The following is a 27,838-nucleotide window of genomic DNA, read 5'->3' as shown; positions in this document are numbered from 1 at the left end:
CCTGTTTCAAATGGCGGCGTGCAGGAGTTCCGAGGTGCTGCGCGATACAAAGGCGAGCGGGCGGGCAACGGGCCGAATAACTGGGTTGCTTATTCATTATTGGTTTCTCCATACCCCCGCCCGCTTCTGCTGCTAGGCTCTCTGTTGGGGGGAGAGGAAGAGGTTTAGAATAAGAGCTGGGTGGTGGAGTTGCAGAGGCGCCGTTAGGGGCAGATAGGTAGAGAGGGACCCATAGTGGAAAGGGCATGTAGGGCTTGTGTGGGGAATAAACTGGAAAGTAGCAGTAAAGAGGAGAGTGGTTGCGGTAAGGTGAGGATGCTAAAGACTTGTATAAAGGTGCTGAGTGTAAAGTCAAAGGAGGGTTGATGAAGCTTAGCAGCGTAAGGGAGAATAGCTTTGTAAAAGGGTTTAGTTTAAGGGCCGTAGTGTAGTTGGTATGGGCGTAGCCGAGGGGGGCAGGGAGGGGCAGCTGCCTCCCCCAAATAAAAAAAAATACATGGCTAACTGAAGTTCTGCTCCCCCTAACAAAAATCCTGGCTACGTGGTAGTTAGCGGGGAAATTTGTGGGGGGTAGAAAAGGGCTTTTGACTGAAACTGGCAGACAAGGGTGTATATAGGGACTGGTATAAGAGGAATGTAGTGTGCTGTCAGACAGGATTCTGGAAGAGTGCCTCTAGTGGCATATTTTACTAACTAGCTTTCCCTTCCTACAGCGATACTTTTTGTCTATCTCCTGCTTAAAATGGAGCATCCATCTTGGGCCTCCAGTGACCCGATGAACTTGTGGTACTGGGTAAGTGTTGCCCTGCCAAATTTCATACTGTTGCCCTGGGAAATCCTGAGCTACTGTAGAAGGTTTTCTGGGCACTTCAGTTGGGTAGTAAAGAGTGAAACACTATTTCCCCCTCTAGTGTGCCGGTGCATTCGTTGGGTGTTCCATGCAAGGTCTGGCAAGTCCTGTATTTATATGGGCCAAATTTCCTTCCACTGGCGATTGGGGTGCATGGTAAGCCAGGAGAGCATTACTGTGTGTAGGTGTGAGTGCCGTGGCCACAGGGTTCCTCCAATGATGTTAGCACTGGGCGCGGATTGCAATGACGATGACAGTGCCCCCCATGCCTTTGACATCATGGGGGACTGAGGAGCAGAATCCCTGTTGGTCCTGGGAGGTTGAGGGGGGGAAGGCTCTGGTGGGATTAGGTCTGTGTGTTGAACTTTGAGACACGTGTGTACAGTTGTGGCAGCTGGGACTTCCTGCAGAGGATACAATGGCAGAACACTGGAGAATGAAAGCCTTCCCCCGCCCTCAGCAGCACTAGTTGAATTTTGTGAAAATCTTTTGGGATGTCTTTCTCTGCTCTCGTCTTCTCATCCAGGTGTACAGCATAGCTTTGGGTAGGGGTGGTGGTGGATTGATATAGGGAATAGTCCCATGCATTCCCAGCTCCTAACTACGATACCTTTATTGTTAGGTGACCCTGATGATGTACCCAAGATGAATATCTGCCTCGCAAGTTGAATATAGGTGCTTCAGTGGCAGCCAAGGCTGGTGAGCATTCACTTAATGACAAGTCGGAAGAGGGGTATTGGAACAGAGTTAGTGCAGTTCTAGAAGTGGGACGGGAACATGAGATACCCCAATGATGTCAGCACTGGGCTCCGATTGCTGTGACGATTTGGGTGCCTTCTGGGGACTTGACACTCCAGAAGACTGAGGGGTTCTGGTTCTGAGAGTCCCTACTTGGCTGTGCATTTCGTGTGTCTGAAGAGGGACAACTATGGTCTCCTAGCATTAATGCTCTCACTCCATCAGCCTGTAAAGCATGAATGGCTTAGGAATGACACAATGCAGCAGTTGAGCTTTTCCTATTGTTTAGTGCTGAAGTTCATGTGTGTTACAGCTTATGGAAGTACGGGACTACATTTCTGTTAAGCTGGAGTAATTAACATTTTCAGTGGTAAGGGGCCAGTGTATCATGCTGTCCAGATTGCCCCCCACCCCATTTTAAAGCTGCTTAGAGTTTGGAATTTGGAGTGGAGAAGCAATAACCATGACTTGCCACAACTTTTTAGATATTGAAGTTTGTGTTGGGGGTCACCAGCATGGTGTCCTCCACATGCTGGGCTCCTGTTAGCCCTCACCAGCATAGCAAATGGCCAGAGAGGGTGGAAACTGCAGTCCCAGCAATAGTGTGGAGTATCATGTTGGCTACTCCTGAAATTGTGATGCACCTAATTTCTTTACATATTCTCTCTTTTTAAAAAAAGAACTGAGTAGCAGGAAAGGAAAATGTGCTTTCAGGCATGAAATCCAATATGTGTAGTGAGTGATCTGTGAAACTGAAGCTAGGCTACACCTTGTGGATAGTGTGCAAAAAAGTCTTGCCAACATGGTTTGTTTGCTTTCTTCCTCCAGATATGGGAACACCTGAGCTCTGCTCTTGCAGGCAAGAAGATGCAACTGGTTCCATGCCCTAACGGCTCACAGGTAGAACTGGGCAGGAAAGGCAGAGGAAAGGATTATCTGGGCATTGAAAAACACAGTGGTTGATCCTTAAGGGTTATGCCAAGGTTGTGTTGACAGGGGTCAGTCCTCCCATTTATTTTAAGAGGCAGGAAAAAAGTTGTACTTCACTGTGTGTGCTTCGTAGTGCTTAGGCATTTATCAGGGAGTGTCTTTTTAAAAATTAACAGCCTTTAAATTTGGAAGTAAATGCTCTTACTTGATTTGTATTCCATGGAGCCAAAAGGCTTAAAGTCTGCTGGGGGAATAACTAAAGTTCCTCAACAAATTTATACATGGATAGTTCCATTATTCCAGAAGAATATTACACTATTTGACCGAGGTACAGAGCCCTTCAAGATTCAGTCAGCAGCCTTTTAAAAGCACCGTCATACCCTGTTTGGGCTTTCCCTAGGCACTGTGTTGCTAATTCATGTGGCATATTTCTTCCCGCCCAGCCTCAGCCAAGTTGGATGGCCACAGCAAAAACCGAAATGGATGGGTTTCTCCCACAATCTTGAAAGAATCTCCTGACTATCAGCAAGTCACAGATAAATTTTCTTTTTGATCCACTGATTTTTTTTCCACTGTCTTCCATCATTTAAACAGCCTTTGCACACACACACCTTTTCCCCCAACTGCTTAATCACCAGCCTCCTACTCTTTCAAGCATGTTTCTTGGTTTCAGAACCAAGTAGCTTGGCTCTTTGCTGCAGCTTTCTATTAAGAGCAGTTGAGTTGAGCTTCCATCAGAAGCAGGGATTATTCCATCAGCTTTGCCAAAAGATTGGCAGTATCAGGCACCTCCTACCCCTGAACTGTGCCAGTTGGTCATTAAAAGAAAAACTGTTTAAGGATTGGTACCTGAGTTTGATTTCTTTCCTCTTCCCTCCCTGTCAGTTTCCCCTTGTGTGTTGTGTTTTTAAGATTGTAAGCCTGCAGGCAGGAACTGCCTTGCTTTTATTGATTGCATATAAGCCATGCTGGTAACCTCCTTGGTTGAAGAGCAGGGTACAAATGCTCTAAATAAATTGTTGATCATAAGCCATACACACCCTCCAAAGCAAGGCTGTTTGTTTCACCTTGGATTCTGAAGCAGCATGAATATCTCGGGATATTTGCCAAGAATGCTGCATTTTGCACAACCTTCCATGTACTCCTTTCAACTTGGGGAAAACAAAACTTGAATTGTATGCCTCCAGGGAGGGGCAGTGTTATTCTGTGCAGCATTTACTTTTTTCAATAAAATGTAGAAACGCTAAGTGGTTTTGCATTGTTGTCGTTTAGTCGTGTCCGACTCTTCGTGACCCCATGGACCAGAGCATGCCCGTCACTCCTGTCTTCCACTGCCTCCCGCAGTTTGGTCAAACTCATGTTGGTAGCTTCAAGAACACTGTCCAACCATCTCGTCCTCTGTTGTCCCCTTCTCCTTGTGCCCTCAATCTTTCCCAGTATCAGGGACTTTTCCAGGGAGTCTTCTCTTCTCATGAGGTGGCCAAAGTATTGGAGCCTAAGCTTCAGGATCTGTCCTTCCAGTGAGTCCTCAGGGCTGATTTCCTTCAGAATGGAGAGGTTTGATCTTTTATTCTTTGCATAGTTGTACTTAAATGTTTTTCACATGCAGGCATCTTTTTGGGAAGGTACAGAAAATCTGGCCATCCAGATGTTGATCTACCACAGAAGTCTTTTGTGGGGAACCCAAGGCATTAAGCACAGCTTTGGTGGTTAGAGCATGGTGCTGATAACACCAAGGTCGCAGGTTCGATCCCCATATGGGACAGCTGCATATTCCTGCATTGCAGGGGTTTGGACTAGATGATCCTCAAGGTCCCTTCCAACTCTGATTTTAAAAATTAGTGGTGTATGTCTGTCAGAGCAGATTACATACTAAAATGAAAAGGATGGGGTCTTCTAAACAATGTGGAAGCATAAGAATTCCCTTGCCATGTCTGACAGAAAGGTACACACAGTGTAGTACTCACAAGCATTGCACTACTTGCTTTATTTTTAAGTCTCCTAATAATTCCCTACAGTAAATGTGCCTCTTGCCTGTGCTGCTTGGACCACCAGCTTCTGTGGATGGAGTCTGAGTTTGCCCCCCTTGGCTCCACTGGACCACACTTCACAACATGTAGAGGCTGTTCTCTCTTCCCATGAGAGCGATTGGTGTTTGCCATGAGCCCATCTTCCCATCACCTCCTCCAATACATGATGCCTACTCCTATTAAGGCCGTGCTTAGCAGGCCTACTGCCACAGCCAGTGCTGTTACGGTGCGCCCTGCAAAAGGAATTGAGCAGGTGTGAGTGGGAGAGTCAGTGCAAACCTCTTCCCAGGGGGAGGGAAAAGACCTTGCATTACCTGTGCCTGCCTGAGGGTTTTGACATTCTGCATCCCAGTCCAGCGGGATGACTGCCTTCGTAAGATGAATGAAGAGAGGCAGTGGGCAAGGTGTGGGGCAGTCAGGCAGGGCTAATGTGTGGGGTTGATGGCTGCTTTCGTTCCGATAAAACATGGATACACTGAAGGAGCTGGAAAGATGGAAAACACAGGAGCTTAGTAAAGATTGCACTCTTAACCTCCTCCCATAAACCCGCACTGCCAAACGTTGGCTCTGATATTTGGTGCTTTCCTTCCTGCAGTGTCCCTCAAAATGTTCTGGTTCTGTCTCAGCCTCTTTGCCTTGTGTGCTTTGTGTTAATGCGTCAGCAACTGCAAATGTGCTGACAAGTCGCTGGGAGGCAGCTGTTAATACTGCAAGGGATACTAGGAGCTGGCAGAGAGAGAGAGAGAGAGAGAGTCCCTCAGAATAGTGTACTCCTTGGTTTGGAGAACCAAGGAGTACACTACCATTGAGTTGTGGGAGGATAGCGGAGCCACAAAAGGAACGGGGGGGGGCATGTATAAGCTGCTTTTTCAACAAGTAAAAAATTCAGTTCTTCATTCAAAAGCAATTGTGCATAATTTGTTCTATTGGGCACAGAGTTACAGAGGAAGCTGAAAGCCTGAGCACATTCTGTTCCCTGGGATATTGCTGCAGGTTATAAGCCTTTTAAGCTCACCCTCACAAGCCTTGAAGGCTGGACATTTTTTTGCTTCTTAAAATACTGCCAGCATTTTATTTCACCAGGATGATAAATCATCAGTAGTTCATCAGCACCTGTGCAGTTTTTACATGCACACCAAACCTTTCTCTGTGATGGAGAGCAAATTCAACACCCAGCAAAAAAAGAGAAACTTTTCCTGCCCCACAGATGGAACCAGACTTACTTATTGCTTTCCTGGTAGAACTCGAACCCGTGACAGGCAGCATAGGGTGGAGGGGGACCATTATAAACGCCCAGGGCTCCTTGAAGAGCGATTAAGGTGCTGTCATGCTAAAAAGTAGGTGAACAGGAAAAATGTAGCCAACATGTTTTTTTTGTTTTGCATTACAATATATTGCTATGCCCCCCACTCCCTAAAACATGCCACTTTTTCATGTGCAGACTAGATGATAATACTTTGCTTCCCCCTCATCTTCATGGAAGGTGCTATTCAGGAATCTGTTTCCCCTTCATGTGATAAGTTTGTTCCATAGTTTGCAGGCTTAGTTTTATAGTTGTTTTAGTGAGACTATTTTTAGGACTGCTTGCAGTCCTAAAGGACTGCTTGCAGTGAAGCCACCAAAGAGCCCTGAGATCCTTCTAAATAGGCAGACTGCTATACACACTTAAACCACACACCCCATCTTCCCACATGGTCCCTCTGAAGTCTTAAGGTGGGGAAAGACTTACAGCAGAATACATGATCATCTTCAGGGGCAGATCTCGGCACACTACTTTGGAGAAGTTGCTCAGGATAGCGCCAAGTAATATCCCTGCAAGGTGGGAGAGAGACTGTTGACTGAGGGGGTGTCCTATGGTATGTCAAAGAATAACTGACCAACAGGCACAAAACTAGCAGCTCTGCAAATAATTGGGGGTCAAGGGGGTGCCGTGTTGCATATGAAAATGAGAGTCATGCAAGCACACACGTGCTGAGCACTGGGGCATGTGCCCTCAATAACAGTTGAAGGGTTGAGTAGAAGAAAAATGATAGTAACAAAAAAAGAAAAGCACAGAAATGTCATGGCCCCCACACCAATTGGTTAGGTATGGATCTGTGGAGGACAATGGGGAACACATTGAACTGGAAAATAGTGAATTTTCAGGTGCCATGTGAACAGGCCCTCCTCAGTCCCCCCCCCCCCCCAGTACTGTGTTTTGTCAAAGCAGCGTTAGAATGTTTATCCTCTAAAATTGATTGAAATTTACCTCCAGTGAATCGGGCCTTCTCCTGGCTTGCATGCATTCCCACATGGGCTTCGACATTGAATGCTTCCATCTCTGAAAGGGTGGCCAGGACCTGTGGTGTGGCCCAGCTAGGCAAGGTCAGGTTGTGTGTTTTCTGCAAGGAAAGAAAAAACGCCAGAGAAAGGTATGGTTGGAGGCAAACTGTGGGGAGGCTGTTATGTGGTGCAGTGTGCCTACCTGGCAGAAGAGGGAGTCGTGGACCCTCCAAAGGCCCCTCAGGGTCAGCTGTTCCTCTTTAAGCCCTGTGTGGTTTGCCATCTCTCTCATAAAGCCCTGGGAAGGGAGGGAAGGGGGAAGAAGAATTAGCTAACGGATTGGAACTTCAGTGTGCTTTTCCTGGAGGAAGCTAGTTCCACTATCCTACACGGTCTTACTAACATCAGTATATGTCCACGTAAACTGACATAGGCCTGAATGTTGTAAGTGAAGTGGTGTGGCTTCCAAAAACCCACTTCCATGTAGGGTTGGCACCACAATTAGACCCATTATGGATGGTATTCAGTGTTTGTTTCACTCAAGACTACACCCATCAGAGTTAATAAACATGACTAAGTTAGGCCTAAGGGCCCCTGCCTTTCTCAAATTTGTATATATTTTAAAACTATATGTATATGAACCTCTTTTTTATTTTGGGCTGTGTAGAGTTTTTTGGTCCCGAACATCAGTTTTTTCTGTGCAATGGGTGATTCCCATGACAGTTTCTTAATGTGCCCTCGGGCCCAACAAGGTGCTATCTGGGGCTGATGGGAGTTGTAGTCCAAACCAGCCGAAGGGCACTAGGGTTGGCAAAGGCTGCTACAAGTGCTTACCTAGGAGTAATTTATTTTTGAATAAGCATGCTTGCATTACACCACTGGGCACATTTTTAAAGCACTGCTTTTTTATCTTGTATCTGTTGTTGTTACTAATGTTTTTTATTACAATCAAAAGCTTTAGCTTTAATTTTTTTGGAACCACCCCGGATTCTTGCCCCGCAAAGTGGTATATGAATATTTTAAATGAATAATAAAAACACTCAGATTGGGTGCTAGACTGGCCATCAGAGATTTCCAAAAGTAAACAAAGGGCTGCCTTAAGCAAAAGAACTGCCTTGGACTGAAACTGCCTTGGTCGCACTGGTTGATGATCTCCGGCGGGCTAGGGACAAGGGTGAGAGCTGTTTCCTAGTTCTGCTGGATCTCTCAGCGGCGTTTGATACCATCGACCATAACATCCTTCTGGACCGTCTTGAGGGGCTGGGAGCTGGGGGTACTGTCATACAGTGGTTCCGCTCCTTCCTCCTGGGACGTGTTCAGAAAGTGGTGGTGGGGGATGAGTGTTCAGACCCCTGGGCCCTCACTTGTGGGGTGCCTCAGGGTTCTGTCCTCTCCCCCATGCTTTTTAACATCTATATGCAGCCGCTGGGAGAGATCATCAGGAGGTTTGGGCTGGGTGTTCATCAGTATGCAGATGATACCCAGCTCTACCTCTCTTTCAAATCAGAACCAGTGAAGGCGGTGACGGTCCTGTGTGAGTGTCTGGAGGCGGTTGGAGGATGGATGGCGGCAAACAGATTGAGATTGAATCCTGACAAGACAGAAGTACTGTTTCTGGGGGACAGGAGGCGGGCAGGTGTGGAGGATTCCCTGGTCCTGAATGGGGTAACTGTGCCCCTGAAGGACCAGGTGCGCAGCCTGGGAGTCATTTTGGACTCACAGCTGTCCATGGAGGCACAGGTTAAATCCGTGTCCAGGGCAGCTGTGTACCAGCTCCATCTGGTACGTAGGCTGAGACCCTATCTGCCCACGGACTGCCTTGCCAGAGTGGTACATGCTCTGGTTATCTCCCGCTTGGACTACTGCAATGCGCTCTACGTGGGGCTACCTTTGAAGGTGACCCGGAAACTACAACTAATCCAGAATGCAGCGGCCAGACTGGTGACTGGGAGCAGCCGCCGAGACCATATAACACCGGTCTTGAAAGACCTACATTGGCTCCCAGTACGTTTCCGAGCACAATTCAAAGTGTTGGTGCTGACCTTTAAAGCCCTAAACGGCCTCGGTCCAGTATACCTGAAGGAGCGTCTCCACCCCCATCGCTCTACCCGGACACTGAGGTCCAACACCGAGAGCCTTCTGGCGGTTCCCTCACTGCGAGAAGCCAAGTTACAGGGAACCAGGCAGAGGGCCTTCTCGGTAGTGGCGCCCTCCCTGTGGAACGCCCTCCCACCAGATGTCAAAGAGAACAACAACTACCAGACTTTTAGAAGACATCTGAAGGCAGCCCTGTTTAGGGAAGCTTTTAATGTTTGATGTATCACAGTATTTTAATATTCTTTTGGAAGCCGCCCAGAGTGGCTGGGGAAACCCAGCCAGATGGGCGGGGTATAAATAATAAATTATTATTATAAATTATTAAATTATTATAAAGAAGGCAGTCAGTTTTCTTGTCGATGGCAATGCAAGACAAGACAAGCGAACTGTATAATGTAATTCACTCTGCGGGGAATCCTGGGAACCATGATTTTCGGGGTGTGCATGCTTTGGATCCCTAAAGTATCTATCGTGAGTTACATTTCCCAAGATTTTTTTGGGTAAAAGCCAGGTATATTAAAGTGGTATAAAACCTGTTTTAAGTTTGTATTACATATATATCCTCTGAGTGATCAAGGCAGAGAACAAGACTCCCCCTCCGGATTGTGCATTCCTCTTACAATGGGTGCAAAGAGTTGGATTGATGAATTGGATGATGAAGAAATCCTGACTTTGGAATCCATTCCTCCCTCCTAGCCAACCCCACCTTTCCCTGGTACCTTCCAGGTCTCCATTTTAGACTGATAGCTTGGCAAATTAATTGTCTCTCCCATCAGCTGTTGGTATCGTAGGCAGTTCCGGGTTGGCGGCTTCAGCAGCTGTGAGGTGTGGAGTAGGAAAAGACAGACAAATCTGATTCTTTGGGAAAGCTGACCCCTCTTTCCTTTCCCATATGTAAACTATGGGGCTACACTTCAGAAGCAGGAACACTGATTGAATCTCACTTTCACATCCCTATACTCCTGCTTTGCCCAAAAAGCTGCCGTGTAGAGCTGTCTTCAGCAACCGGGAGTCAGGCAGATATTTTGGCTGACCATTCCCATCAGCCTCTGACAGCACAGGTGGTTGATGGGAATTATAGATCAAAATATCTGCCAGATTACCAGGCTGGTGTAGTGGATTGAATGCTAGACTTCACGACACAGGTCTAAATGGTAAATATACTTACCGAGTCTCTGTCCCAATTTTTAAGCTTGACCAGAACGAAAATGCAGGGCCTAGACAGGACTCATACAGAAATGTGGCAAGACATCAAAATAAAAGAGCCAGAAAGAAATTCATTAATGATAAAGTTGGATTTCGTGAAGTGGCATTCTCCTTTTCAGGAAACACTTCCCTTAGCTTCTCTGTCAAAAAATACATTTGTTTCATACATAGACCACCTTGCAATGGAAGACTCGTAGGATGGTGTTCAATAAAAGCAATATAAGAAAATGCCACGTAAACTCAATACAAAGCAGGGAAGCAGCTGATAAGAACCAGTAAAATCTGGGCAAGTTGCGAAGGATTACCTTATCATACTTAGTAGGCACAGTGTGGATGGGAACAGGTCTCCAGTTGATCTCTGGATCTGAGCTTGGATAGAGCCCCATCAGGTTGGCTTGGGCGCTCATTAAGGTGCGGTCGTAATCTGTGCTGCGGATATAGATCTAGAAAGTGGCATAATGGTTGGTTGGCCTCAAGGCGGGTGAAAACCTTGGCTGTCCCCGAGTGCTGGTGGGGCTATTTATCCTGTCCTTGAGACTTTCCAAGCCCACACATCTCACTGGCCTCCACTACACCCTCTCGAGCTGCTCTGGCCTGGCTGGAATGTGTCTTTGACCTGTGATGCTAATGTTGCTTGCTTGCCTGAAGGGACAATAGAGTTGTGTTGGTGGGAGCGTAGAAGCTTTGGGCTTTTGTGTGGCTGGAACATAGCCTGGGAAGCCAGTGTTGTGTATTGGAGTAGGACATAGGAGACCAGGGTTCAAATTCCCACTCAGCCATGAAACTTACTGGGTGACCCTGGGCCAGTCACCATCTCTCAGTCTAGCCTACCTTACAAGGTTCTTGTGAGAATAATATGGAGAGGGGAAGAGCTGTGTATGCCTCATTGAGTTCCTTGGAGGAAAGGTGGGATGTAAAAATCAAAAACCTCCATTGTGCACTTGGGCCTCTAGAGCCACCCAGTTTTTCCCTCTGGCTTCACCCACCACCCATTAGCTTTTTAAAAGGTGGGTGGAGCTGGTGTTATGGGTTTGGATACATTTTGGGGGTGCTGCTGCTGCTTATTTTTGCATGTCAGCTAATACTTAAATTGTTGCATGCTTTATATATATTTATTACTGTACAGTGGTGCCTCGCAAGACGAAAAGAATCCGTTCCGTGAGTCTCTTCGTCTAGCTGTTTTTTCGTCTTGCGAAGCAAGCCTATTAGCGGATTAGCGCTATTAGCGGCTATTAAAGGCTTAAGGGATTAGTGGATTAGCTGCTAAAAGGCTATCAGCAGCTTAGTGCCTTTAACCCCCAGGAATCGCAAGGCATTTTCGTCTTGCGAAGCAAGCCCATAGCAAATTCGTCCTGCGAAGCACCTCCAAAATGGAAAACCCTTTCGTCTAGTGGGTTTTCCGTCTTGCGAGGCATTCGTCTTGCGGGGCACCACTGTATTCATATTTGCTGCCTTGTGAATTCTTGGGTGCTGGTGTGGAATATATATATTGCCTTTATGAAATAAGCAAACGGATATTTACCTCCTGTGGTTTGTAGGATGCACTCAGGAAGTCAGCATATCTCTCTCTGAGGAATTGTCCCAGTGCCTTCTGTTGCAAAATACCTACCTGCAGCAGACAAAAGGAAAAAATCAAGGTTGGGGGGGGGGGAGAGAGAGAAAGATCTGAAGCGTCTTCCAAAACAGGGCTGTCCCATTGCTCCAGTGCAAAGCGAAGGCTGAGATCAGTCACCTTCACTCACACAAAAACTCCAGTCATGGAAATTCTGGCAAGTGCCTTTCTCCCCCTTCCCCAGGTTGTGGCTGGAGGTGACCGTGGGGACCGGCAGGGCAGAAAACAAGTGGAGCTTGAGCCAATGGCAGGGAGAGCTGGCCCCTGAGAGGTTGTAAAGCAAAAAGGCAGCCAGACAGCGGCAGTGCCCCATTTGCCTCATTTGTGTTCATCCCACCCCTCTACACCCCCCAAGCCCCCACCTCAGTGAGTTGCTGGAAGCCTTGTGGCCAGGGTGCCGTTTTGTGGGGATCCGTGGGGTAGGTGCCCAGAGGGGATCGGTCACCATGGCGATACACCTAAGAAAGAAGAAGGGGGTCAGAACAGCGACATACAGCAAACCGAGTGATAGTTTTGCCCTCAAATTTCTAACCTACAAGACCAGGAATCTTTTTGGACTTTTAAAAACATTTTCAGGGTTGTCACATGGAAGAGGGAGCATGCTTTTTCTCTCTCCTGCTCTTGAGGGTAGGACTCTGGACCAATGGCTTCAAGTTACAGGAAAGGAGATTCCGAGTAAACATTCGGAAAACCTTTCTGACACTAAGAGCTTCTCGGCAGTGGAACAGACTTCCATGAGAAGTACTGGACTCTCCTTCCATGGAGGTTTTCTAAGCAGAGGTTGGATGGGCATCTGCAATGGATGCTTTCGCTGAGGTTCCTGCATTGTAGAGGGTTGGACTAGATGACCCTTGGGTCCCTTCCAACTCTTAAGATTCTATGATTCTGTGATCCTGGCCTGCAAAATGGGACCTACTGTGATTTACCTTCCATATTATTCCACCTATACACACACACACCCTTTGCTATCTAGTTCTCTCACACACATGCATAGAAACAGACACATGTTTTCCCTTTCTGTAATAGATGGCACTGCTGGAGGGTCAGTCTGTAAACCAGAAACAAGATGCCTGCACCAATTCATTTACAGGTGAGGGGCAAAGAAAAGCAACCACAGCCACCTTATAATTTTTACTTTTGAGTTTACGTGACATGCACCAAGTGCATTGCAAAATAAACAAATATGTGCTTATACAGGTATTATTATAAATTATGCATCCCATATATAAAACAAGAACTCTGTTTTATAGCATCTAGTGCTATAAAAACTACCCCTTTAAAGAAATTAAAAATACAAAATTCTATTTACTCCTCTTCAGATCTGATGCATTACAAGAGAACCATCCTATGCGTGTGAGCATATATATATATATCATAATAGGCCTAGTACTTGTTTTTCACACTATCCCTTTAAAACGCTCCCCTCCCACCCCTTAAGGGTGTATTCCTAATACCAAGCCTGCAGTCTTTCGGGCACTTCTGTGGAATACATTTTCATTCAAAGTGGCCAGGGATTGGGTGAGTCAGGGTAAGGTAATTAGTATGTTATTACCCTTCTTGAGACTAAACAACCTATTAGACCGATCAGTTAAAAAAAAGGGGGGGGGGTGCCAGCATCAGGTATTTGACAAAGTGGTCTTAAGTGCATGGAGACTTATGCCACAGTAAGTGTTAGTTTCTAAGGTGCTACAAGTCTCTGGGTGTGTGATGTGTCTCTGTGCCCAGCGCAGACACAGATCTCTGCTGCCCTTCCAGTACAGAACTATCCCACCCACCATGATGGGGTTGTGACCATGGTTAGACAGACTTGGACTGGATCCATTGACATGAATGGGCACGACTAACTTAGGGTCCATTAATTTCAGTGGCGTTTGACCAACACTGGAAACAACACAAAGTTTTGGCGTTTTTCAATAGCCAGTCTCCTTAATGTTTTTCTATGTTTTTATTGTTTAAAAACACTGGTTTCCCCCCTGTTTTAACAATGTACACCACCTTGATATTTTATGATACAGGATACTGACATACTTTTATAATTAATTAAATATCAAAGTCATTCTCTCTCTCTCTCTCTCTCTCTCTCTCTCTCTCTCTCACACACACACACACACACACACACAGAGTGGTACCTCGGGTTACAAACACTTCTGGTTACAGTACCTCAGGTTAAGAACTTTACCTCAGGATGAGAACAGAAATCTGGTGGCAGCAGGAGGCCCCATTAGCTAAAGTGGTACCTCAGGTTAAGATCGGGTTTAGGTTACGAATGGACCTCCGAAATGAATTAAGTTCTTAACCCGAGATACCACTGTGTGTGTGTGTGTGTGTGTGTAAGTAATTGAATGTAAGTTCTAAGCCACCTCAGTAGGATTTATATTCTGAAAGGTGGGATATAGCAATATATGAAATGAAAGAGAGGCAACTCACTGCTTGGAGCAGAATGCACCCCCTTCATTCCCGACTCAAGGTATCCAGAAGCTCTGCTTCCCATCTCTGACCCCGTAGACCTCACACCATAGCTGTCAACTGTCCCTTATTTGGCGGGAAACTCCCTTATCCCAGCACCGTGTCCCGCTGCTGTCCCTTACTGATGATGTCCCTTAAATTTCCCGGGTTTCATGCTTAGGCTTGGGAGGGAAGCAGCTGCTCGGGGTCCTCCGCTGCGAGAGAGAGCGCACGCACAAGCTGCCACGTCTCCATCTCTCCCTTTTCCCCCTCAGGGGCGCGTCGTGAGGAGATGGGTGGCGGCAGCGGCGGCTGAGGAGGCGGCCTGAGGGAGGAGGAAGAGGAGGGGATGGGGAGGGATGCAGAAGGGCAGCGCTTCAGCGGCCGCGCCGCCGCCGACACCACCTCATGCCGGGCTCGCGGGCGGCGTGGGCGAGAGTCTCTCTCCCTCCCCCCTCTCTCTGGCGGGGAAAGGCCGATGGAACTTCTCGCCCCAGGACGACAGCAGCCCTGACGTGCTGCTTAGCATACCCTCCAACCAGTGCAGCATCTTAATGTAGTGATTTGCCCCTCTGCATCCCTTTCATAACTCTATTTTTATAAATCATTTGTCCATCCCTATTTCAAATTTTTGCTGCAAGTTTTCTGTCAATCCTACCAATGTATGTAACTCTTTACAATAGCTTTTCAAATAAATTATAAACTTTCCCCATTCTTTATAAAAGAGGTCCTCTTCCTGGTTTCTAATTCTGCCTGTAAGCTTTGCCATCTTGACGTCGTTCATGAGTTTTGTCTGTTACTCTTCTTTGGTGGGAGTTGTAGACCCTTAGGATCATCTAGTCCAACCCCCTGCAAAACACAGTCAGTCGCAGCAAAAGCAGCATGGGCTCCATCAGTGGCGGATTTATGCACAAGCAAAGCAGAATCCCTTATTTTTGCTGCAGATCCCTTATTTTCGAGGCTGCTGGTCCCTTATTTTCAAATCTGTAAATTGACAGCTATGCCTCACACTCCTCCCAAAGTACTCTGGCTCCTTTCTCACTTGCTGTGCAGCACTAGACCCCTGCCCCTTCCCGGAGAACCCAGGCGCCCTAGTTCCTGCCACCCACCCTCCTGTGTACCAGCGTGACGAAGCGCAGCGTCCTCTCTTGGGCCAGCGTGAGGGGCAGAATATCCTGGATGAGGAGGAGAATCCAAGGTGCCAGGGTTACAGAGAGCCTCATGGTCTCCGCCACCTGGAAAAAGAACTGTTGGAGGGAGGGAGGGCAAACTCTTCCATTATATAGGCCCATCCTCAGACCCTGTAATTATCTCTCGTTTTCCTTTGCTGACAGGTCAGATCTAACAGGCGGCACCACAGAGCTCGTGTGTGTGTGTTAGTGTGTGAAAAGAGTGTCGGTTCCCCCTCCCCCCATTTTACACCTGCCAGTCCCCTTAAATGTCTGTTTGTTAAATGGGGGGAGGAAATTCACTTGCCATGATGATTACAACTCCCAACCAAGACATTACGTCTTGCCTTCTCCACCTGCAGAGAAAACATCTGAGCCTGTGATAACCAGTTGCCAGGTTTGTTTCTGGCCGGGGTCCTGTGTGTTTAGCTGCTGGGTGTCTGGCAAAAATTCAGCAGGTAAACCCTTTTGCTCGCACAGAGATGTGCCGAAGAGGAGCTTCTCCTGGTGGATTTCTGCCTGTCCCGCAAGCATTATAAGTTTTTTTTTCCTTCAAAATTTTTTATTGGTTTTCACAACATTATAAACAAATACATAAGACAAAACAAGCATAAATCATAGCCTTGTTAAAAAAATATACTTATTAACATTGTTAAGTGACTTCCTCGCTTCCCCTTGGTTGAATTTCGTTGCATATCCTTTTAACAGTTTTCCAAATCACAGTTCTTATAACTTAAACATTAACATCCTTAGATCTCCACATTATGAAATTAAACATATAAATTCATCACTTAAATAAAATCCTAAGCCAATTAAGTATCTGCAAGCTGTTTTCAGTTAATTTAACTTAACATATTTAACTAAGTAATCATTAAATTTAATCCAGTCTTCCTGATACTACAGGATGTGGACCTGAAGGATGTGGGACCATATAGTCACCCCCAGACATTAATGAGTCCAGTTTTGCATGGCTGATGCCAGCCTCCCTCTTGGTAGATCTACAAACAAGTTCAGGCTCTTGATACGCTTGCACCTTGACGCCATCTCACCAGACAACTGTTGATTTACACCTGGTCACCAAAATTTGACGTTTCACAGGAGATGGCCTCAGCAGAGGTGGAGGTATATGTGACAGAAATCTGTCTGACTTCGGCTCGCAGTTCACAAGTAAAACCTCCAGTGACAAAACGTTCTAGTGGGGAGTGCTCCTGTTCCAGTCAGTCATCGCCACAGTGTGTAAGCATTCTGGGCTGCATCCAACCAAATTAGAGTACAATCGTGGACATTTATAGATCTAAATTCGTCATGTCCATCAATTTCAATGGGTATACTCTGATTAGAAGTTACTTGGCCGCAGCCCAGAATGTGGGCTGACTGGAGGGGAATGGAATGGAGTGGCATTGTGGAGGGTGTTGCACACTGACCGGAGCAGTGAACAGGAGCACCCGTGCTACAATATTTTGTTGCAGGTTTGACTTGTGAACTCTAGAGTTTGACCCTGTGCGGTCATTGAATGCAGTGTCTTTTTCTAAACCCTTTTTGTACTTCTGGAAACTTCGGTGTTCCTCCAAACCTGCTTATAGCTCCCTCTATCATTCTTGGCTGCGGACAGTGCTGTTTGGGCGTCAGCACTGAACATCAGAATAGAGAGAATGTTTTGAAGCCTTTGGTGGCAAAGGAGGTGCCATTTCCCCTTGTTCTTCAGTTCAATAATGGCAGGACCAGGCATGAATTATTTGTATAATTTGTACCGGACCCAGGATTTGCCTTTTGTAAATGCAGAATGTGGAATTAGGTGGGTGAAGGTTTGTTTGTTTTTGTAAGGTACTTTTGATGCTAGCCAGTCACTGTGGTTGTTAACAGAAGAGCCTTTGAAATACTGGATCTTTCTGCTTCCTTATTTCATCTTATAAAGGAACATCAAGGAAGGAGCTCTGGGCCGCATCAAAATATTGTTTCCCCCACAGCTTCTAAAAGCTGCAGTCCAGATGGCGAAAGCTCTCGCCATGTGAATGATGGGGCAGCCTTCCTGCATGGTGGCTGCTGCTACATATTGGAAGAGAAGGGGCTGAGTATGAAACACAGCAGGAGGGGGAAAGTGCATTCCGACTTTTTAATTGCTAGTTTGGAATCCTGGTTGGGGAAAACTGAGTCATAAGTTGTTCTGTGTCCATAGCTGCTGCTTCAATGCCAAGTGCTGAAAGCAAATGTTGGAAATGACTACCAAAGCTACTAGTCCACAAGAATGTTCAGTAGCTGTTCCACACATATGTACATGAGAGGCTGCTACTAGCCATACTGTATACGGGTGTGGGGAGGAGGCATTCCAGAGCTTCCAGTACAGTGGTACCTTGGTTTAAGAACAGCTTAGTTTATGAACAACTTGGATTAAAAGTGCTGCAAACCTGGAAGTAGGTGTTTTGGTTTGTGAACTTTGCCTTGGAATAAGAACATGTTTTGCTTCCTGTTGAGTGTGTTCCATTTGTAAATAGAGTCCCCCGCTGCTATGGGAAAGCATGCCTTGGTTTAAGAATGCTTTGGTTTAAGAACGGACTTCCGGAACGGATTAAGTTCATAAACCAAGGTACCACTGTAATTAGGCCCTTCTGCACCACCAGCACTTTAAAAACTCGGTAGGCCAGGAGGAGAAAGCTAAACCCTGAAAAATCTCAATGCTGCAAACCCTAACAAAGCCCACAGCAATAGGGTCAGTTATTTACCAGGGAAAGGAAGAAAGAAAGAAAGAAAGAAAGAAAGAAAGAAAGAAAGAAAGAAAGAAACTTCCTGGCAAATCAGTTGGAGTGTATGATAATGATGCCAGAAAATATTTCAATCTGTGTTCATTTAATTTTATAAACAAACATACATAATGGAGCAATAGCAAAATATAGGTCAATTAACAACAGAGTTGGTGCAAGGCCAAAAACCTAATACAAAACCACCATTGGAAACAGAGCAACTGAACAAAGGAGAAATGCGGCCCCATGGAAGAAATACCATTATCCAAGTTCAGTTACCATGAGTTTATGCTGGGATAACATTGTTTTCTCTTTTTATTTATTAAATACAGCAATTCCACATTTCTCTAAATTTGTCAGGCCCCTTTGTTTTCCTTAATGCTTTCATCTTGTGTGTTATTTTTTTCCCATTGAAGCAACTGACCACGTTTCTGGATACCAATCTTCCAATGAATTCACCCTTTTGCTGCTTTCACAGTGGTTGGCTGTAAGATTACCAAGTCTTTCAGCATAACTTTCCCCTTTGAGTCATCAAACGTACAGGGACACTTGTTATTTCCACTACAACCGACTAACCTGGCTACCACTCAGGAGTTCAAAAGGGCTGCAAATATTTGCACATCAAAAAGAGGCTGCAGCTGCCTGCAAAGTGTGGTTGCTGCTTACTCCTCTCCCACCCCAATAGATGGCCTTTTCTGGTCAGTGCCCTTCCGACTTCCGGCCTACGTTCAGGAGAAGCCTTTGCCCTGTTGCACCAGTTGCGGCTCTCCGATAGTGAAAAGGCTGAAAACTGACGGGCAGAGAACAAAGACAAGACATGGGAGCTTTGGGGATCTCCATCATCATCACCCTCCTTTTTCTGGGAGCAGCAGGTCAGTTCCAGCTATCCAGGACTTAGGGCTGTCAGACTTAGGTAGAGCCAGGCGACCGCCTCAGGCAACAGAATGTTGGGGGCCAGGAATGGCAGCAAGGTGTGGAAGGGCAGAGCTGTGTGTGCCACATCCTACGACCTGCTCTAGGTTGACCTCAGTTAATGGGGTGTGGTGGAAGTCAATGTCCTATGGCCAGCACAGAAGTAAAGCTCAACCGCCATTTTGGTTGTGGAAAATATTGTCCTTTGCCCCAGGCAGAAAAAGTCTTGTTCAGGCCTTGGTCACTCCTTACTGGCAATAATCTCTTTTTTGGTTGGCTGTTTCTGATAAATCCCTGTCCCTTAGGATTGTCATGTTTCAAAAAGTAAAAACCAGGACACCCTAAAAGTTGTTATTGTTGTTTGGTTTTATATGTACCCTGCCCATCTGACTGCATTGCCCCAGCTACACTGGGCAACTTCTGACAAATTTGAAACCACAGTAAAACATCAAACATTAAAAACTTCCCTGTACAGGGCTGCCTTCAGATGTCTTCTAAAGGTCACATAGTTGTTTATTTGCTTGACATTCGATGGGAGGGCATTCCACAGGGTGGGTGTCACTACTGAGAAGGCCCTGTAACCTCACTTCTCGCAATGAGGAAACTGCTAGAAGGCCCTCGGAGCTGGATCTCAGTGTCCAGGCTGAATGGTTAAGAAACTAGCTGTCATGTTTACTGCACTAGTTTCTGAACAGTCTTCAAAGTAGCCCTACACATAGCACATTGCAGTAGTCTAACAGACTAATCTAACTAGACTTAAGACTTCAGCTCTTTTTCCAAGATCTCTAGTCATTTCCAAGTGACGAGTGGATGCATCTTGTCTCTAGCACACTTCCACATGCACAAACACTAGAGGCCCAATGCAGCCTGCCATTTCAGATGCTGCAGCTCCGGAAATGTATTTTGGCAAGTTGATATTGTTTTGTAAAAGGAGGAGGTTCAGTGAGGTGTGGGGCAAGGGCAGCTGGCAGAGAGATAAGCAGGACTGGCAAGCAAAGTGAGCAGGGCTGGCAGCACCTAGTGAATTGTATAGTCAAAGGGTCAAATAAGTAAAAAAACCATGTCTTTTGCAGACCGGGAATACAGCAATAACTTGATCAAAGGGTATTATTTCATTTTCACAGATGTGCAGCAGCAGCAACATACCTCTCTACCCCACCATGTCTCTATCTCACATACATGGTCCCCATTTTCTCTTGATTGTCTTGGTATTGGCTCACCTCCTTTCTCCCTTTCTCACAGGGTCTGCTGGTGATAGTTTTGATCTCACAGATGCCTTGGCTGACCCAGAAACCCCCCAGAGCAACCAGCAAGTAGGACGTGAGTAGGGACTGTGCAGAAGAATGTCAGTTGTTGTTGTTTCCTCGAAAGAGAAGATTTTGCTGCTTTAACAGCCGTGGGCTCCCCCAACAAATAAACCTGGAAACTGTAGATCCCCATCTTTTACTCAATAGACTCAAGATATTAACACCCTGGCCACTTTAAATTACTTTTGATAAACATCAGTTTCAATTGGATACCTACTGGAGACATTTGGATAGCATCTATCAATTTGTATGTGTAAATTAAGATGGATGGAGTGGTGCTTATTGTATAGTTAATGTGAGCTGACAGTGGTGTTCTGTCCCCCCCCCCCCCATTTCTATTCCCCCCTCCCCACTTTTTTATAACTTTGCAATAAACAGATAAAATAAATAAATACTATACCCTATGGAACTAGCAGAAATTGAAGAGGCCTTTCTGGCTTGCTTTCGCCCTACCCAGAATGTCAGAATGAGGCCCGGGACATTGTCTTCCTGATGGATGGTTCATCCAGCATGCGGGCATCAGAATTCATGCAACTGAAGGTGTTCATTGCACTCGTAATGAAAAGCATTCCCCATAATGCGCAGGTCAGTAGGGGAGATGGGTAAGAGGGCATGGGGTCAGCTCCCAGAGTTGGTTTAAATGTTGCAAGATTCAAGGCAAACGCTAGGATTCTTGCAATTTTCATGTGCCTTGCTGCCAGGCACATACCTCTGGGGTAAAAGGGTAGGATTTTGTGGGGGAAAGAGCAGGCTGCACTGAACCTCAGCATGACCCCTTGTTCCTGATCAGTTGAGTGGGGCTTGGCTGAGAAGCACAAGGGCTCACTGCCTCCAAGTCCCTTGGGAAGCCATTGCTCTGACCTTGCACACTTCACTCCACCTGGGGGGTGTAGGAGTTAATAACAAAGGATGTCGTGGCTGCATTACTGGATACTTTGGGGTTACTGTTCAAGGGCAGCAAATTGTCAAATATTTAGTTAATTATTATACACACATCACCATAAGGGGTTCCTATTTGGGTTTTCAGCCTGAGGCAGCAAAGCGCCTGTCTCTATTTAACAAGAACAGTAACCAGACCTGAACTGGGAGAAATGATGAATGTAATCCAAAATGGGAAGAAGGCAGCTGGGTAGCCACTGGCCCTCAAACAAATTGATCCTGGCAGCTGTTAGCTGATTTAAGAATCAGGCTGCTCCTCCTGTCTGGCTCACCTGCTTAAATACAAATATCATAGAGGTTAAGAAGAGCCCTGCCTGGTCAGGCTAATGGCCTGTCGAGTTTCTCGCATTCAGAGGCATACTGCCTCCGACAGTGGACAGTAGAGCATAGCCATTGTGGCTAGTAGCCGTCTCCTCATTAATCTCTCTCTCTCTTCTCAGTTTGCCCTCCTGCAGTTCTCTAACCGCTTTGAAGAGCATTTTGACTTCAGACGCTTCAGCAGAGACCGGGATGCCGACCTCTTAATCGGTGGAATCAAACAGCTGGGAGGCGGCTCCCATACGGCCTCCGGGATCAGAAAAGTGGTGTGGGTATCTTTGCTCCCATTCTCTCCCCCTCCTTCCCTGCCTCCTCTTTTTCCCCCTGCTGGTGCAGAAATTCAAACAGTGCTTTTCCTACCATGGAGATGCAGCAATAGTGAAATGCAGAATGCCTGTCGAGCCTGGGAAAGTGGGAACTTGGGCCTTTGTAGCTGTTATTTGCCACACTCACCTTCAGCCTTTCTCTCCCCTCCTGCTTTTAGGAAAGAGCTATTCACCACACACAAAGGAGCTCGCCCCACAGCCAAGAAGTTCCTTGTGATAGTGACAGACGGGGAGAAAACAGGGGACCCTCTGGAGTATGCAGACATTGTTGAAGAGGCCAACCGAGCTGGAATCACACGCATTGCAGTTGGGGTGAGAGCAAAGTTACCTGCCTATGTTACTTATTTAAGTTGCATGTTTCAAGGGCCAACCCTTCAGCTAAACTGGAACTTGGGGGGAGGCAGCTTACAGTGACAGTACAAAAGCAACAAAACCTCAGGCTGGTGTACAAAACTAAAACCAGCAGCAGACTAAATGGGCAACTAGAGCAGATCAGCAACCATTAATACTAAAAGCTGCATGTTGCCCACCTCTTGCTTTACCTCATCTGTAAAATGGGAATAACTGTGGACCTGCGCTCAGCTCTCACCTGTGGCTCCTAGAAGCTGTCAGCATGAGGCAGCAGCCACACCTTGGGAAAAGGCTTTGACTGGCCAGATATCTTTGGGAAAAGAAAAAGCTAAGGAGTTAACCCTACACAAATTCAGAGTGGAATCCCCAAGATGGTTAGATGGCGCCTTGTACGCCTCCCTCCAGCAACTCCTGCAGCCAAGCTGGTGCCAAACAGTGGCGTAGCGTGGGGGGGGGGGGCCGGCCGCACCGGGCGCAACATCTGGGGGTTAGGGTTAGGGGGCGCAAATCCACGGGTTAGGGGGCGCAAATTACTTGCCGTGCCCCGGGTGCTGACAACCCACGCTACGCCACTGGTGCCAAATGTATTGCTCTGCTTTCCTTTGGCCACGTCAGTGAGGCTGAGAGGGAGGCCTTGTCGTCTGGGCAGCCCAGGACCTCCAGACACACTGCCCAGGCTTGCGCCCCAGGGAGGTCACTTTGGTGCTGCTATTGCTGCAGCTTGACTTCACCCCCAGAGGTGTGCTCCATTGTTTCTCAAGGCAGATGGATGCCAGCAGGAATGGAGTAAAACATACCCCAAAACCATAAAGCATTTTTGCCAGAGTGATCAAGCTAACCTATCCACCCCTGTGTTGTATATGAGAAAAGGCTCATACATGTTCCTTGGATGGAGTTGGGGCTTCACCTTCCTCCAGCAGAGACCTCTCAAGGTGTGCCCAGGTTGCAGGTGTAGATTAATCATTAACTCACCCCAAACCCACAGAGCCTCTGTCTGGGAGAGACTGATACCCAACTAGTAGTTTTTGCAAACTGGGCAGGTCCCAATGGCCACCACAATTGTTTTCCAGGTGGCTTTGTGGTCAGCAGCACACCTATTACCTGAGTCCTCTGTGTGGCGGTTCCCCTCAGCTCTCCTCTCCCTGTTTACTTGAGGCTGTCCCCATTTTCTGAGACCTCTCTTTGGTATAAAAGAGCCCACAAGCTCCCCAGGCAGAAGGCCACAGGAAACACACTTTCTCTGGGGCCTTGCTTGTAAGCAGCCATCCCTGAACCCTAAAGGGCACCATGCAGTGAGCACCCCACCCTTTTGGAAGTGCAGGGTCATATTTTGAACATGACAGCATACAGATAGACAATTATGGCTTTCTAGTGTGTCTTTAAACAAAACCACAAACACCGTCTTAGCTTTTAAGTCAGCAGAGTAAATGAATGTGGCGGATTAAATGACTACAGCACCCAGCAGGCATGGCAGAGCCTTCTGCAGGGGCCCAAGGAGGGAGAGGGACACATGAAGTGATGCACATTGGGGCATTACAACCGCCCGCCTATTTCCATCTGTGGAAGGTTGGAGGCGATGCGTTCTGGGCCATGCTGTCCACTCCTTGCCGTGTCACTGGGGGAAAGGCCTGAGCTTTGGTGAACCCCGCCGTTCCTCTCTCGTGTCTGCCTCACACCACATCCAAAGTGCAGCACAAACTGCCTCTTGGTGACTTTTGTTTCTCCTGGAAGGTTGGCCTGGGATTCACAAGTACAACTGCCCAGCGCGAGCTCCATGCCATGGCCTCCCACCCGCCCACGGACCATGTCCTTGTCGTGAGACACTTCTCAGGCCTCCGGGACTCCCAGGCGGAGCTGAAAGAAAAGATTTGCACCAGCCACGGTACTAGGATTAGGGGAGGGGGGGAGGGGAATTTGAACGGTGGGGGGGAAGCAGCAACCTGTGAATTTGGGGGGGGGGTCTGGAAAAGACCTTGTATATTCTGCATTACTGTGGATATTGATATTTATTTTTTAAAAGTACACGCCATGTAAATAATTTTGTGTTTCTACATTCCATAACAAATCTGTGGCACTCGCTGCCACAAGATGGGGGTGAGGGCCACACTTAAGCACCTTCAAAATGGAACTGAGTAAATGCAAAGAGGATTGAGGATGAATCGGTGCCAATTAGCTGTGGGAAATGATAATTTTTTGATGTTTTATGGTGGTTTTTATATTTTGCCAGCAGCCGCCCAGAGTGGCTGGAGCAACCCAGTCAGATGGGTGACATATAAACAATAGAATTATTATTATAATAAATTATTATGGTAGCTAAGTGGAGTCTCCATCAGCGGAGGCTGATCCTGGTCCATTAGGGCAAATGGGGCACTGCCCCACAAACCTCTGCCTGCCGTCAGCCAACCTCCAGTCGCCTGCCTGATTACTTCCACCCAGTCCTCTGCCTCTTCCTTAGTCTCAGTGTTGCACCTTGTAAGGAGGCAGGAGGAAGAGGAGGCAGGGACAAAACTAGAATTAGGTGGCTCTGGCTCCACTTACTGTTGGCCTCTCTGCCTTCCATCCTGCCAGTTCCAATGGGTACCACTCACCATCCATCTCCATGTTGTATGGGCAAAACACCACCAGGAGGAGGTGTGGGGTTGTTAGAAGAGAGATTGCTTTCACATCCTGCTTGGAAGTTTGCTGGAGGCATGTGCTTGGCCACTGAGAGGAAGAAGGTGCTGGACTAAATGGACCTTTGGCCTAATCTGTAAGAAGTGTGTTATAATCTGATGCTCACAAAATTGCTAACCATGCAATGAAACCACGTACAAAGGAGAGAAGGGGCTTTATCAAACAGCACAAACTTATAAGTGGTCGTTTTTTGTTTTTAAGTAGCATTTCATAGCTGCTAATTATAATTATAGAATTAGAATTATACCCTGCCCATCTGGCTGCGTTGCCCCGGCCACGCTGGGCGGGTTCCAACACATATAAAAACATACTGAAACATCAAACTTTAAAAACTTTCCGATACTGCGCTGCCTTCAGATGTCTTCTAAAAATTGTATGGTTATTTATCTCCTTGACATCTGATGGGAGGGCATTCCTATGTAAGAATGGCAGAAATTCAGCCATATTGCATCGCCTGCCCCAAGCAGGGATTGGGATTTTGAAATCTGGTTACTTTTTGCTATTGCTCCGCTGCTAAAAGACACAGCGGCCCTGACTTCTGAAGACAGTGGGTGAATCGGCCCTTAGTAGCCATATCTGGGATTGTGAGGCAGGGCTTCTGGGTTCAGCGGAGGTGGGCCAGAAGAGGCTTCAACCCCAACGCTTCTGATTTTACGTATTAAGCACTAAAAGATGGCAGTCGACCGAGGATGCGGCAGCAATCACATAATGGGAAATGGTGCTGTCTTTCTCTCTAGGTGCAGCTGCTCCACGGCCTACGGTGGTGCCCCAGCCCTTGAACACCTGCTCAGATCCCCAGGTGCTGCAGAAACTGGAGCGAGTGCTGAGTGGCCTCGATCAGGTGAACACCAAACTGAATGCGCTGGCTGCCAAGCAGGGGAAATGTGGCTAGGGCTCTCAACGCCTGAGATGGGCAGTGGATGGAGGCAATGTGGTTCAGGAAGGAAGGGGAGAGAAGGACAAAGAAGATCAAAGGGGGAGAACATCAGATCCTGGCACATGGAGGTCCTTCCTCAGGCGCAAGGCATTTTAATCTGGTTTCTTATAGGGTGCAGAAGTCAATAAAGCCGCCTGCTCACCAGTTGGGTCCCTTCTGTTTCTTACTTAAATTGACTCCACATCAGTGCCCAATAGGCTGCTAGAGCTCTTGTCATTTTTATTAGAGTAATTTATTAACTTACGCTGCCTTTTCCTTGCGTGTCAAGGCGATTTGCAGGCCTGCAATAAAAGCAGCTAAAAACAGCTTTTTAAAAAAAAAAAGTGCAATAGCTGGCGATAGGTTTAAGAGCGATACACAGTGAATACCCAAGGAAGAGATCTCTTCATCCAGATGGAAAAGCTTGTTGAAACAAAAATTGTCTTCAGTTGTTTCTGGAAAGATACCCGTGGGTGCCTGTCGTATCTCAGCAGCAATGCAGTTGCACAGACTGCCCTGCTTTGTGTTCCTATGGAGAGGGCATCTGATATTTTGGAGACTTGAAGGGGAAACTCTGCTGCAGAAGACAGTGACGTACGCACTGCATACGTGTGTGTGTGTAGCTATTTAAAAGGCTGCCTTCTCAAATAAGACAGAGTTATTTTGATTTATATCCCTCACCGAACCCAAAAGCTCAAAGTGAAAAATACAAAAGAAGCTCAGCAAAACAAAGATGCTGGCAATGCTTTCTCACAAGTAAGTCCCACCATGTTCAGTGGGGCTTACACCCAGGCAGAGGTGTACCTAGGGGGTTGCTGAAACCGGCCCCCTCTGGGGGTGCACAAAAATACCTGTTTCTAGTGTTGTGACACTGCTGTCACTGCAAGATCAAACATGGGAGAATATCATTCTCACATCGCGGCACAAAGGTGTGTGGATCTTTTTGCCCTTCCTCCTCACTTCTCCCTCCCTCTGGACGCTTTGAGTACTTGGGTTGCGTAAAGTGTGATTCCTGATGTGGCTACTGCACTAAAGGGATTCCCCCCCCCCCCCCGGAGTAAGTGCCAATGCATCTCCTTGCCAAGGGTGTACAGAACCCTAGATATGCCTCTGCTTCTGGGTCGGTGTATATAGGAGGAAAGGTTACATAGCTGGGGTATATCTTTCTCCCCATCTGTCTATTGGCACTCAAGGCAAAAGTAGACATTATATTGTTTGTTGGTTATATTTATTAGTCACTTGAAGGTCCCCAAGCAACTTACAATAAAGAAAAATACATACTAATACATAATACCATGGTGGGAAAGGGGGATCATATAATACATTATTATTTTGTATAAAATACTGTAACACTAATGGGAAAACAAAAACAACACACCAGCCGTATAAATAGCAAGAAACAACATTAACAGTGTTCAAGTAGCAAACAAAGCAATACTCCCACCCAATAATTAGCAAATAAAATCTCAGACCATAGCAATTAGCCTGTTTTTGTACAATTAATTTTCAGCACAGGATCCTGATCTAGATCTTGGGAAGCTTTTAAAAGTCTGTGGTCCTAACCTGGATCCTAACCTCCATGCTGGCAAATGTGTGTAAAAAGACTCTGGATTTGAAGGACACAGCTACACATCACTGTTGTGTAGTTCAGAATGTCATTCGAGGAAATGAAACTGGCAGGAGAGTCTGGACAGGCATGAAAGAACCACTTCATACATCACCCAGCTCATTTCTCAAGTTCACGGCCACCATAATGCGGTGACGGCCACTAATTTAGATATCTTTAAAAGGCAGATTAGTAAATTTAGTAGAGAATAAGGCTATCCCTTGCTGCTATTCATGAGGGCTACCTACTACCTCCAATGTTTGCATTGAGGTTTTCTCACAACTGCTTTGAGATTTATTTATTTTTACAATCAAGTGGTATATAACTTGTATGGGATGAATGGTATCAGAAGGAACATGCCCATGATTACTGGGGAAGATGAGGAGAGTGCCCTTGCCTTCATGTCCTTCTTG

The 27,838-nt window shown here is 46.6% G+C and overlaps 2 protein-coding genes across 4 annotated transcripts; one reads left to right on the top strand and one right to left on the bottom strand.

Annotated features, from left to right (window-relative positions):
- The first annotated feature begins 6 nt into the window (after positions 1 to 6).
- LOC310663543 (integrin alpha-M-like) lies at positions 7 to 25,984 on the top strand. The gene is made up of 11 exons (XM_083411504.1): positions 7 to 34; positions 714 to 793; positions 1,473 to 1,549; positions 2,417 to 2,488; positions 18,763 to 18,949; positions 20,232 to 20,309; positions 20,754 to 20,881; positions 21,676 to 21,821; positions 22,038 to 22,191; positions 23,962 to 24,112; positions 25,641 to 25,984. The coding sequence occupies exons 5-11, from the start codon at positions 18,895 to 18,897 to the stop codon at positions 25,793 to 25,795; spliced, it is 867 nt and encodes a 288-aa protein (XP_083267630.1). The 5' UTR covers positions 7 to 34; positions 714 to 793; positions 1,473 to 1,549; positions 2,417 to 2,488; positions 18,763 to 18,894; the 3' UTR covers positions 25,796 to 25,984.
- ACP4 (acid phosphatase 4) lies at positions 3,965 to 15,473 on the bottom strand. 3 transcript variants are annotated; one of them, XM_083411462.1, is made up of 11 exons: positions 15,292 to 15,473; positions 12,088 to 12,183; positions 11,636 to 11,722; positions 10,419 to 10,556; positions 9,627 to 9,725; positions 7,013 to 7,108; positions 6,797 to 6,929; positions 6,278 to 6,360; positions 5,772 to 5,878; positions 4,863 to 5,032; positions 3,969 to 4,781 (listed from the first exon to the last, which is right to left on the bottom strand). In XM_083411462.1, the coding sequence occupies exons 1-11, from the start codon at positions 15,460 to 15,462 to the stop codon at positions 4,696 to 4,698; spliced, it is 1,266 nt and encodes a 421-aa protein (XP_083267588.1). In that variant the 5' UTR covers positions 15,463 to 15,473; the 3' UTR covers positions 3,969 to 4,695. The 3 variants fall into 3 exon arrangements, with proteins under 3 accessions (XP_083267589.1, XP_083267587.1, XP_083267588.1); XM_083411461.1 differs by having other exon boundaries at positions 3,967 to 5,032; XM_083411463.1 differs by lacking the exon at positions 9,627 to 9,725 and having other exon boundaries at positions 3,965 to 5,032.
- Positions 25,985 to 27,838: the final 1,854 nt, after the last annotated feature.

This window comes from Podarcis tiliguerta (assembly GCF_965153285.1).
Source record: "Podarcis tiliguerta genome assembly, chromosome: 13".
NCBI classification, from domain to species: domain Eukaryota; kingdom Metazoa; phylum Chordata; class Lepidosauria; order Squamata; family Lacertidae; genus Podarcis; species Podarcis tiliguerta.
The sequence above is the reverse complement of the archived record's forward strand: the minus strand, read 5'-3'. Positions and strand labels throughout refer to the sequence as shown.

Bases quoted from the DNA above. Each gene is read 5' to 3' on its own strand.
- ACP4 (XM_083411461.1), bottom strand. From the start codon at position 15,462: ATGGGCCTATATAATGGAAGAGTTTGCCCTCCCTCCCTCCAACAGTTC. The intron at 12,184-15,291 runs GTACACAGGAGG...CTTCTTTCTTAG, and splicing joins CGCTGCGCTTCGTCACGCTG to GTGTATCGCCATGGTGACCG. The intron at 6,361-6,796 runs GTAAATTTCAAT...CCCACCTTGCAG, and splicing joins GAAGGCCCGATTCACTGGAG to GGATATTACTTGGCGCTATC.
- LOC310663543 (XM_083411504.1), top strand. From the start codon at position 18,895: ATGGGAGCTTTGGGGATCTCCATCATCATCACCCTCCTTTTTCTGGGA. The intron at 20,882-21,675 runs GTCAGTAGGGGA...CTCTCTTCTCAG, and splicing joins GCATTCCCCATAATGCGCAG to TTTGCCCTCCTGCAGTTCTC. The intron at 24,113-25,640 runs GTACTAGGATTA...CTTTCTCTCTAG, and splicing joins AAAGATTTGCACCAGCCACG to GTGCAGCTGCTCCACGGCCT.